Genomic DNA, 12,724 nt, shown 5'->3' with positions numbered 1-12,724 from the left:
ACCGGGCGCAACATCTGGGGTTAGGGCAAATCCACGGGTTAGGGGGCGCAAATCCACAGGTTAGGGGGCGCAAATTACTTGCCTTGCCCCGGGTGCTGACAACCCACGCAACGCCACTGGTGGAGGCAGTAATATATTAGTGTAGAAAGAAATGATACAAGGTGCATTGTTTCTGTCAATTACTTACAGTGGCTGTTTATCAGCTCTAGGTTTTGGAGCTCTAGGCTTTGGTGGGCAGTGGGCGCGGATGTATTTTGCCAGCCAAAAGGTGAGATACGCAAGAAGCCCAAGGAGGATCAAGCTGCCAAGGGAAATGATGAATGGCACGTACCAAGCCAAGGCAGAATACACATTTTCTCTGCTAGTCAAAATGATAACACGAGGCTTGCAAAACAAAATTTAAAAATGTCAAAAGAAACACATTCATAATGGAAGGTTAGCCTTTCAGTGGTAACTATATACTGCAGGTACTTTTGAGACTGTTAGAGTGCAATTGTATGCATGTTTGCTCTGAACAGCTCAGTCGGTAGAGCATGAGACACTTAAATCTTAGGACTGTGGGATTCAGCAAAAGATTCCTGAATTGCAGTGGGTTAGTTTCTATAAGTAAACCCCTTGGGTCAATGGGACTTATTCCCAAGCAAATGAATATAGGATTGCAGCCTTTGTGGATGTGTTTAGAAACTATGGTTTATTTTAGCTCAGCGATTGTCATAGATAGAGAGACTTCTAAAGAAGTGAGGGGGGAGCCTTTTGCAACCTGCAGGCCATATTGCTTTGTGGGCAACCTTCTGGGGGGCCAGGGGCAAAAGTGGGCGGAGAAATATAATTTTGTCATTTTTACACCCACCCAAGCACACCCCTCCCCACCTCGTTTCCCTGAATTGAGGATAGAAAGAGACATTATCACAGTTCAAGGACACACCCCAGGCATGCAAAAATACTCAGAGCGGTGCGTGGCTAGGGTGGAGGCATGACTGAGGGAGAGTCCTGAGCGCCAGATTCAAACACACACACACACACGGACAAAGGTTCCCAACCCGAATTCAAAATGGTAGCGTTAATGACACACTCCTAGTCAACAACTCATTTCACTGGAAAACTGCTTTGTGGAGAAGCTGTGAAGAGGTGGGCCAGGCTCTTCACATCCCCGCTAGAGGTTCCACTTATTAAGAGGCATATTTACTGATGTCCCTTAATGCCACACAGACAGGGACCTGCATTCTTCAGCATGCAAGAGCACTTACTGTTGTCGGGGCCTCTGTGGTTGGCTTTGGGATGACGTTGATGGTTAGCGTCACTGTGCCAGTTTCAATGCGGACTGCAGCTCTGTCTCCCACTGACAGTAGGTTATCATCTGTTATGAAGACTTTCAGCCTGTAGTTCCAAATTTTATCCAAGCCTCTTTCGAAGTCAAAAGGGGATGCAAGGATGAGCCGCGAGACATTAGAGCCAGCGTTTGGTGAGAAAGCGAAGTGGTTATTCACATTACCTAAAACAAAGCCAAGGTAAAACTGCAGATTAAAACGAGTAGCAAATTACAGGAGGGAAGCTTCTGATTTTGATTCTCTAGCATGGATGGATTTGTGACATTTCCAATTAACCTGGTGGTTACTGCATAGAAATCTCAATGCACAAGTTTTGCTCCCCGTTGGCTTACGTTGCTCTGTCCCTTACAGCTGATGTATGTTTCAGACAACCAAGTCATCATGCTAGTGGACCATAAAGCTCTGCCAGTTGCTATTCTGAGAAAATTTGTAATTTCTAGCTCAGCTGCGAGATCAGGAACTGTGGTTCTGAACCACCACCTTGATCCCTATCCAAGGTGTCCTGACCTTCTCATCTGCTTCTGGACCTAATGGTTTCCATGTTGCCTGGGCCATTACCTTCCCTTGACTACAGACATCATTATGGACCAGAACACATACTGATGATGGGACAGCATCCTCCACCGTACCTGAGAGCTATACCTGAGCTAGTTTAGGGAGGCTGCATAGCCCACACAATTCTGTCCTCCAACCTCTTGCACTACTCTTTGCCCCACCCTCCAGCATCCACTGACCGAGGCAGTTGCTTCATTCTGCTTAAAGGTAGGACTGGCCCTGGGAACCAACGTCATATACAATCAAAAACACATGAAATGTTTGGTTCTAATACACACTTGATTCTATTAAAGACTGCTAGCAAACAATCACACAGGGAAATTCAAAAGTAAATTACCTGAATCAAAAGAATAACGGAATGATCTAGGACTTGAATCGCGATCCACACATGTAATATGGAATCCAGCAATGTTGCCAGAAGTTTGGTCTACTGGAATGTTCAGCAAATATGAATTAGGACTGCAAATTGGTGGCTCATCATTTGCTTCAAGAACATTCACTGTTACCTAAAAGAAGGGAGCAGTGTGTGTGTATGAAACCACCTTTCTTGTAATTAAGCCAGGTTACTTTTTATACTCACTGGCAAGAACTGATTGATCCTCTCCCACCCACCTTATAGGGATATTGCGTGGTATTCAACACTAGTCCTACTCAGAATAGACATGACTAACTTAGGCTCATTAATTTCAATGGGTCTAAAAGATGTCAGGAGAGGGTTTCTTTCATAATTGTTTACCCACTCCAATGAGCAAACAGTGTGAACAAGGGGTGTCCCATTTCTGCAAACAGGAGCAGGTGGGATGGAGTCACAGGCCTACAAGGGAGATAGGGGATCCAGGGTACAGGGCATTTGCTGAAATAGCAGCAGAGCTGCCGACAAAGAAAGGATAGGTGTTATACCAACTCCAGCCAAGCAGAGGTTGATGAGGGGTTCTCCTTATGGGAAGCCTACTTGTCATGTGGGGTACTCAATCCTGCTAGCACTTAAGTCAGGTCTCATCCCTCAGCAGCAGACCTTAGTGAAGATGTCAGGCTGCCAAGCGACCACTCCGTTCTTCAGCTGACCGTTTCTCTTCAGGTTTGCTATTGTCTTTGTTTGTTTTTGGAGCTGCTATGGCATAAGGGGAAGGCAGGCATGTGGCAAAGGGTATATGTTGGAGCCCTTGAGTGCAAGGGTGGCATGCCCTTTATAGAGGCTGCCTCAAAGTCCTCGCTAGGTGGAACCAACTTCCTTTGCTAAGGAGGTCCCATTTGACTCAGGGTCCAGAAGCTGTCAGGTCTGGATGAAGGATGGCTCTGAGTTTTGGAATGGAATAGTGGAAATTGAAACATGAAACTCATCCAGTTCAGAAAACCCCCATGTCTCTGCACTCTTGGAATGCCTTGCAAGCCCTATTGTTTTTATTAGACACTTGGAAGAAAACTGCACATATTAGAAGTAGACATATTGGCCTAAAAGCCAGCATCTTACTCACTGACACAGTTGCAGACTCTCCATTGTTGTCAGAGGCCTGCACTATGAGAATGGCACTCTGCCATGTTTCGTAGTCTAATCTAGCTATAATTGTCAAGTAGCCCCCTGTAGGATCAATCCAGAAAATTTCTGAGAAGTTAGGGTTGCCTTTTCCAACTGAAATTGAATATGATATTCCGGTGGGTGGTACATCTTTGTCTGTAGCAATCACTTGTCCGATTCTGGAATAAACTGAAATGAAGCAACATTTGAAACACACACATCTTGGAGGGAAATATATTTCCAATATTAAAGGCGAAGGACTTTGCAGATTGCCTCAGCAGTTTCCATAACTGCTTTTCTTATTGATGGTTTTCATTATTATTATAACTGCATTCTTAATATTCTGCTGTAAGCTGCCTAGGGAATGTTTGGTGATGGAAAGCTTTATAAATTCGACAAGTAAATAAATAAATCTTCAACTACGTTTTACTCAAAGTAGACCCACAGAAATTAGCAGACCTAACTTAGTCATATTCATTCATTTCAATGGGTCCCATTCAGAGTAAAACTTAGTTGAATACTACCCACTATTGTTTATTTATTTATATACGGCTTATTTGTAAAATGGCTTCCAAACGGTTTACATCCAGGAGAATTTGCTGCAGTTCTAACCATGTTACAGGGGCCTCCTGTGCCTCTCTCCACACCCACCTCCATTTTTCTAGTTTAAAAATAGTTCTGTTTTCCGAATCATAAGCACATTTACCAAGGAATGAGCCCCAATAAACACAGTGAGACATATCTCTGAATAAATACGCATAGGATTTCTCTGTCAGGGTGGATATGACATGTTCATGCACTGTGAAACTGGCAGAGGAAGCTGTGCTGCTTTGTAAACAGTGGTGTTTTTGAGGCAACTCCTTTTTAAAATGGTGGCGTAGCATAATGGAGGCTTGAATGAGGAGGATCTGCTTGTGGAAGTCTCCTGCTTCCTGGAGCTTGTGATATCATGAATCCATTCACCACCACCCTAATCCATTAAACAGCTTGGCAACTCTTTTAAAAGTACATGATGTCAAGTGTAGGGCAGGTGGATGTGGCTTAGCCAAAGTGGTCTCCTGGCCCAAATGGGAAGGATTGGCAGGTCTAATTAGGGCCATGGGCTGGGGGTTCCCCAGAGTGGAAAACTCTGCTTTATTAGGGCTGGCATACTTCTGGAATTTTCTGGACATATCTGGGATTTGGCCCTTGAAAAGAGCGTTCAGGCAGAAAAGCTCAAAACTCTGTGTGTGTGTGTGTGTATTGCAAAGAAGCTCAACAACTTTTGCCAAAAAAACAACAACAAAAACTCAACAACTATGCCCCCCAATTCTGTCCAGATTTTCATTTTTTGAAATATGGCAACCCTAGCTTTATACCATTTTATGCAAGGTGTTATGTACTGAGTTGAATAGGATCCAACTGCAGCAGTCTGATTGGTCCTAGAACAATAGGATCCAGAATGCAGCAGTCTGATTGGTCCGCAGGAGCCACCCAATCCAACTTCAGGTAGAAGTGAATCCGCAACTTGATTGGCCTACAGGTGAATCCTGGAACTAGCCAATCACGTGGGGCCCAGTGTGTAAATAATGTATATAAAGCAGACATTTCGGAGGAACTTCCATTCCTCACTACTATCAGCGGAATAAAGAGCATGAAATCCGCACTCGACTCTGAGTATATTTCACAAACCATTATTGTAATAGATTTAGGGGGGTCCCCACTAAACTCAAGAAATGACTAAATGCTAGGATTTTGATCAATTGGGATATGGATTAAAGTACAAGCTGCAGAGCTGTGCCAGGCAGGGAATTCCTGGGCTGGCTTATACAAACCAACCTGGCTGAGCTACGGCTATCAAAAGAACAATAGAGGGCTATTAACAATACAATAGAACTCTCCCCCTCCCCCCCCCCCAGATGTGAACAGGTTGCCAAGGTGTGTTGGGAATAAGAAGCAGGAAGAAGAGCTGAGATCCATCTTTGGAGGGGGCTGGTTGCAGAGATGCCTTGGGCTCCAGGGCTGCATAGCTGTGGGGTACAAACCCCTCTTGAAATGACCATGCAGTAAGATCTGGACTCCCTTCATGCAGACTGAAGGCATAAATAGGTGAATAAACCATTTTCCTTTAAAGCCACAACACTCTCCACCATGCCTTCAATTCTCCAAAGCAGCACAGATCCTGTCTGAGTGCCTGGGACCCTATGGGCTCTTGCCACTGCTTGGTAGAGAGAGAGGGGCAAGCACTCGACTGGTGTGTCTGTGTGTGTGTGTGTGTGTGTGTGTGTGTGTGTGTAACTTACTAACTAAAATGAATGAATGCAGCATTAAGCACAGTACGACCACTTGCTTGAAAGGATGAGTGGCTGATGGCCCCATACAATCAGACATTATTTTGGAGTATACTTACATTCTACAGCCTTGTACATTTCTGAAAGAAGTGTTGTTACTTACCTGCTGCTATTTCTGACACATTAAAAACATACGAAGCATCACTGAATACTGGCTTAAACTCGTTGACCGGTTGTATTTTGACATAAATGTAGATAATACCTGTAAATATAGCAATTAAGGGAAGGATGAAGGATGAAACAAATCCTGTTTTAAAGTTGCAAATCCTATTTTAAAGAGACTGGTTCCTTCAGAAGAAGAAGAATGTAGAAAAATAAAAAAATAAAATAAGAAATAAGAAGAATAAAGGAGATACTTGCTAGCATAGTATGGGAAAGCAATATTCTGCACCTCAGTGGTCAGAGTATATTCTTCCTTCTCTGCTCCATCAGTTGCATTTTCAAGATCCACATTTCCTATCAGCTGGATAAAAATTGGGAGAATTTTATTTGCTTGTGGCTTATTGCGATTTTACTATTGTATTGTGACTTTAGTGATAAGCTGCATTGGAAAGGTTTATTTCCTTAACAGAGTACAGTGGTACCTCGGGATGCGAATGGGATCCGTTCCAGAGCCCTGTTCACATCCTGAATGGAACGTAAGACGCGATGGCACGTCTGTGCGTGCACGGGTCGCGTTTTGCTGCTTCCGCGCATGCGTGTGACGTCATTCTGAGCATCTGCGCATGCGCGAGTGGCGAAACCCAGAATAACACGCTCCGTTACTTCCGGGTTGCCATGGAGCACAACCCAAAAGCGCTCAACCTGAAGCACATTCAACCCGAGGTATGACTGTAATCCAATGGAAAGGGGAGAGAGAGGACAATTGATGACAGAAGGACCACTACCTCCTAAGCCCTGCTGAATGTACACCAGACAGGGAAGTAGATGGGGAACAACTGCCCCACTTTTTGTACTTGGTTATTGTTAAGTTGTGGGCGAACATATCAGATAACACAGCAATTCTTCCAAAGCAGCTCTTTATTTGTAAGCTGGAACAGAACTGGACTGAGGAGCTCAGTCAGCCTGTTTATATAGAGCTCCAGAACAATGTAACTGTTGCGACTTTCTAAAACTATCCAATCACTGAACGTCACTTTCAATCCATCATTTGCATACAAACTATCCAATCACTGAACGTCACTTTCGATCCATCATTTGCATACAAACTATCCAATCACTGAACGTCACTTTTGATCCTTCATTTGCATAACTATCTACAGTATCCCCCTGCTGGCCCAGGGTGAGAACTTCAGTACATAACAGTTATTTTTTTCAAAAATTGCTCCCTGGAACTGTTTTTAAAGGCCTCCCTGATCCACCCCAACACATTCCTTTTCTTCCCTTGTCAGAACACAGGCAGTGGAGAGGTGGTGAGAAGTTTTCCGCCATCAAAACAAGATGCCGCCCAGAGGTGAAGCTCCTTCTCCACCCGTGGTGCTTGGAGATGGAGATCTGCAGTATGGGAGGCCTCCTCAACTACCCTTCCCAGGAAGAAGAAGAAGAGTTTGGATTTGATATCCCGCCTTTCACTCTACTTCAGGAGTCTCAAAGCGGCTAACAATCTCCTTTCCCTTCCTCCCCCACAACAAACACTCTGTGAGGTGAGAGGGGCTGAGAGACTTCAGAGAAGTGTGACTGGCCCAAGGTCACCCAGCAGCTGCATGTGGAGGAGCGGAGACGTGAACCCGGTTCCCCAGATTACGTGACTACCGCTCTTAACCACTACACCACACTGGCTCTCGGGAGCTTAAAGGTTAGTATTATTCAATTTCAGGAACACCATTTACTCATGAAAGTTTGCCTCTATCGATCCTGAGCAACCTCTTCCCACCAGCTTAGGTTGTGACCCCTCCTGGCATAGCTGTCAAGTGTCCCTTATTTGAAGGCACAGTCCCTTATTCCAGCGCCATGTCCCGCTGCTGTCCCTTATTGATGGATGTCCCTTAAATGTCCCTTAAATGATGCCCCTTAAATTTCAAAGGAAGCAGCTCCTCTCCCTCCCTCCCTGCCAGCCAGGGAGGAGGGAGGGTCCAACTGTGTTGCTTGGCTGTGTTGCTCACCCAATAAGAAGTCTAAGATCGACTGGGGGGTGGAGCTTGCATGCCTTGTGTGTGGCTAGTTAATGCAAGCTGAGGGGTTTTTTGAATGCTGGACGCCATTTTGCTGCACATGCTGCTGCAAACTTTGCAGTGCAAAGCCAGGCTGGGGAGCCATCTTAAGTTGAGGCTACATAGGCCTTGTGGTGCATGTGATTCAGATTCTATTCAGTTGAACCTCTGGTTACAAAGTTGGTTTGACAGTGTTCTCGAAGCTACCAGCATGAGTTTGACCAGACTGCAGGAGGACAGGAAGACTGGAGTGCCTGGAACAGGTGAGGCTGCAGGTCCCTTATTTTGGCTGCTGGTCCCTTATTTTCAAATCTGTAAGTTGACAGCTATGCCTCCTGGACAGAAGTAGTGTGGCCCTGGTAACTTCAAAATTTGACTATTGCAATGTATATGGGACTAACGTTAAATACTTCCTGGAAACATCGGTCAGTACAACATGCAGCTGGTTACTAACTGGGACTGGCTATATGAATCATACTTGGCCAGATCTCCCAACAGCTACACCAGCTGGCAGTCCATTTCCAGGCACAATTCAAAATACTAGCAATTGCAGTGGTACCTCGGTTTTCGAACTTAATCCGTTCCAGAAGTCCGTTCTTAAACCAAAACCGTTCTTAAACGGAGGTGTGCCTTCCCTAATGAGGCCTCCCGCCACCGGTGCCCTTCTATCATTCAGATTCCGTTCTTAGACTGAGGTAAAGTTCTCAAACCAAAACATTATTTCCGGTTTTGTGGAGTTTGTAAACCAAACCGTTATTAAACCGGAGTGTTCTTAAACCGAGGTACCACTGTATCTAGAAAGCCCTTGGAACCTGGCTACCTTAAGGACCATCTTCTTCTACACATACCTGCCTAAACTTTGTGATCATCTTCAAACCCCTCTTCCATGGTCCCCGCCATCTGAAGTTAGTTGGGAAGCAACCAGAAAGAAGGCCTTTTCAGTTGTGGCCCCCTCCTTGAAATGCCCTCCCTGGGGCGGCTCAACAAACCTCAACCTTGATGTCATTTTGGCACCAGGTGAAGACCTATTTGTTAGCTAGGATGTTCCAGCATGTAGCATAAGGTGGATGTTGATTACAGTGGTATCCAGTTTTAATGCTGCTTCTAAGTGTTATCCGGTAGCAGTTTTATAGTTTCTATTATGTTATTGTATGCTGCCCACAATGGTGACAGCAGTCACGAAATTAAAAGACGCCTGCTCCTTGGGAGAAAGGTGATGGCAAACCTGGACAGCATCTTAAAAAGCAGAGACATCGCCTTGCCGACAAAGGTCTGTATAGTTAAAGCCATGGTTTTCCCAGTAGTGATGTATGGAAGTGAGAGCTGGACCATAAAGAAGGCTGATCGCCAAAGAATTGATGCTTTTGAATTATGGTGCTGGAGGAGACTCTTGAGAGTCCCATGGACTGCAAGAAGATCAAACCTATCCATTCTTAAGGAAATCAGCCCTGAGTGCTCACTGGAAGGACAGATCCTGAAGCTGAGGCTCTAATACTTTGGCCACCTCATGAGAAGAGAAGACTCCCTGGAAAAGACCCTGATGTTGGGAAAGATTGAGGGCACAAGAAGAAGGGGACGACAGAGGACGAGATGGTTGGACAGTGTTCTCGAAGCTACAAACATGAGTCTGACCAAACTGTGGGAGGCAGTGGAAGACAGGAGTGCCTGGCGTGCTCTGGTCCATAGGGTCACAAAGAGTCAGACACGACTAAACATGCTGCACACAAAGATTTTATTGAAGAGTAACACAGATATTCTCCTCCACTAGCAGAGCTTTCTTTTGTGATTTAGATCTGTTTCCTGTAATTCGTTTATGCAAAAAAACTGTAGCAAAAAACCCCATATGCATACTTCCTGTTTTGGAAGAACAACAATTCCAGTTGAGGAACTATTTCACGTGACACGGTAAACCAAACTATGCGTACTGGAACTGTACAATCATCAGGGTCCACCTGACTTACACATTTTCCTGTTTTAAAAAAGGCATTTGATTACCTAGAAAGAGACTCTAGAAACTGTATTGTTGCTTTATTTTCTGTACAGTGTTTGGCCTTGGCTTGCTGGTTTTAGTGATGCCTATGTTAGTTATACTTTCATTTTAATTGCTGTGTTGATAATTCTATGCAAGTTGCTTTGAGAACCAGTAGTTCTAAATGCGTTTTTACTTTCTAGTAATTTAAGGTTGCCTCTGCTGTTCTGGCAATTGTTACTTCCATTACATACCTGTTGCCATTCATTTTGTGTTTTTTTAAAAAAAAATATATTAGTTTCCTCTTTGTACAGTACTCAGAGAGCAATAAGCTGTGGGGGATCTAAATTTTCTTAATTTAGTAAATAAATATTTTGAGAATAAATCAATAATAAGCTGACCTTGATCCTTCCAGAACCAGGTGGATCCTGTGTGAACTTGCTACTTCCAACGCCAGACAATCCAGTGAAGTTAAACAGCTGGTTTTGTAACTCAGCATCATAGTCACGACAGTAATCTTTCAAATCAAGAATTATTTCTCCAGGGCGGTCTGTTTCTTTTATCTCTCTCCTTTTAAAGAAAGGCACAAATAACTGATAATCCTTATTCCAGGCCAAATTAATATTGTACATGGGATAAAAAATCCATTATCCTTTGTTGTTTGTCAGCGAGTCCACTCTAGCCTTTGGCGGAACGGCTGTGATGTCACAGAATGTCTATAAACATTCTGGTGGGGGAGCGGGGAGCTTGGCTATTAAAAAAAATGACAAAGCACAGCTTCTTTGGGAAAAGCAGAAAGTTGGTCTGATTATGAAAAATCTAAGATAGGTCCTGGGATGAAATATGAGCTGCTGGCATTTAGAAAGGAGCATTGTGGGGGCTGGAAAACATAAAGAGAAGATAGCCAAAAAGGCAGGAGATCTCAAGAGGGCAAACTTTGCTAAGAAGTTTTAACAATTTCCTAAGAAGTTTTGGCAGTGACTTAGGACAAGATTTTTAAATATATACATATATAACAACTATCCTACTACATTTTCTTATAAGGATTTTATTTTGCCATTTTATTATTATTACTACTATTATTTATTGAATTTATATATTTCAGTGGATAGTGTTGCTAGTACTGGAGAGTGGCCTTTATTAAGAAAATAATTTAATCCTAATGTTTTGGTGGGGCTTGGTTTTTATTCTAGCAATAAATTACAATAACCACTACAACTTCATAACTTTTAGCACAAACCCTGTGCTAAAAAAGATTCAGGAGATATAATCTGTTCTGAAAACTTGCTCAAATGTTGTGGAATTTGATAAAAGTGCAAAAATACAAATACCTGTAATTGTATTTGTCACATTCTGGTGGTTTGTCGTTAATATCTTCAATAGTTACAACAATTTCTGTTTCAGCATATTGTCCACTGCTAGGCCTATCATCAACGCGAATGATCAATGTAATGTTGGGATGTTCTCGCAATGGGTCCGAGTCTCGGTCTATTCTTCTAGCCACCAGAAGCACACCAGTTACTGAGAAAGAAATATACTGTAAGCATTTCCAATTGTGTGCAGCACAAATATCTTCTGTGACTTAGGAATTTTATTTTGAAAGGGTGTTCCACATCCTACATACATTTGTTTCCAAACACCAATACCCCCACACTACACTCTCACTCTAAATATAGAGTTATGCACTCCCAGTTTTTCTGAGCTGTGAGACGTTCTAGAAGCAGCAGCACTTTCTTCAGTCGGTGGGAGAGATCAATAGAAACTAAATAGCAGCTTTTCCCCTTAAATTAATTGCATTTAGGGTTTCGGTGCAGGAGGTCAATGAACACAGGGAGGGGAGAATTCCCTCCACTCCACGGCTATGATTATCTCCGTCCCCACACTGAAAACACCCAATGAATGGCAAATTGACTTGGAGAAAAAATTTCTATTGCTTCCAATAGAAGGTTGGGATTTTTTTAATAATAATAAAAAAGCCTAATTGCAGCAAAGGAGGAACAGGGCACCTGACCATGTGAAGCCAAAGTTCACTGTGACTTGTTCCCTTAACGATAAACCACAGGTTTTTTGGGTTACCTCCAAACTGTAGAGAAGCAAGTAGAACAAAATCCTAGAGAGCTGGAGAGAGTTTCATGGGCCACCTAGCCCAAGCTACTACTCATGCTAGGAAAGCCAAAACCAGAGTTTCCTCAATTGTTGGCTGCCAGCCTTTGCCTGATGACCTCTAATGAGAGACAGCCCACCACCACCTCTCTAGGTAACAGGTTCCATTGCCAAACTCCTCTTTCTATTAAGACATTTCTGCCAAGGTTCAAGCAAAACCCTTACTGTCTTCTGTAATGTAAGCCCATTAGATCTTTTCCTGCCTGCAGCAGAGAGAGCATGTCTTTGCCCTCTTCTGTGCCAGCCCTTGGGATGCCGGTGGTGCTGTGGGTTAAACCACAGAGCCTAGGACTTGCCGATCAGAAGGTCGGCAGTTCGAATCCCTGTGACGGGGTGAGCTCCCATTGCTCGGTCCCTGCTCCTGCCAACCTAGCAGTTCGAAAGCATGTCAAAGTGCAAGTACCGCTCCAGCGGGAAGGTAAACGGTGTTTCTGTGTGCTGCTCTGGTTCACCAGAAGCAGCTTAGTCATGCTGGCCACATGACCCGGAAGCTGTCTGCGGACAAACGCTGGCTCCCTCGGCCTATAGAGCAAGATGAGCGCACAACCCCAGAGTTGCTCACGACTGGACCTAATGGTCAGGGGTCCCTTTACTTTACTTTATGCCAGCCCTTCAGCTATTTGAAAGGTGATATCATGACCCTCCTCTTGCCTTCTCTTCTCTGGGCCAAGCAAGCTCAGTTCCTTCAACATTTACTCAGTGAACTTGCTTTC

The 12,724-nt window shown here is 44.0% G+C and overlaps 1 protein-coding gene across 3 annotated transcripts in view; it reads right to left on the bottom strand.

The window, feature by feature from the left end:
- Positions 1–12,724, bottom strand: part of CDHR3 (cadherin related family member 3) — a 29,865-nt gene that overhangs the window by 4,790 nt on the left and 12,351 nt on the right. For 2 of the 3 annotated variants that reach the window (XR_014539388.1, XM_083575038.1), the window contains exons 8-15: positions 11,180–11,369; positions 10,250–10,418; positions 6,090–6,192; positions 5,833–5,931; positions 3,359–3,588; positions 2,221–2,389; positions 1,248–1,492; positions 188–384 (exon numbers count right to left, since the gene is read on the bottom strand). Coding sequence is in view for 1 of the 3 variants with exons in the window: in XM_083575038.1 (XP_083431164.1) it covers positions 188–384; positions 1,248–1,492; positions 2,221–2,389; positions 3,359–3,588; positions 5,833–5,931; positions 6,090–6,192; positions 10,250–10,418; positions 11,180–11,369 (1,402 nt within the window). In the remaining 2 variants the exon portion in view is untranslated. Of the gene's footprint in view, positions 1–183; positions 385–1,247; positions 1,493–2,220; positions 2,390–3,358; positions 3,589–5,832; positions 5,932–6,089; positions 6,193–10,249; positions 10,419–11,179; positions 11,370–12,724 lie in introns of all 3 variants that reach the window. The other variant, XR_014539389.1, reaches the window with a different exon arrangement.

Source organism: Podarcis filfolensis (genome assembly GCF_964270895.1).
Source record: "Podarcis filfolensis genome assembly, chromosome: 10".
NCBI classification, from domain to species: domain Eukaryota; kingdom Metazoa; phylum Chordata; class Lepidosauria; order Squamata; family Lacertidae; genus Podarcis; species Podarcis filfolensis.
This window is presented reverse-complemented; position numbering and strand designations above follow the sequence as displayed.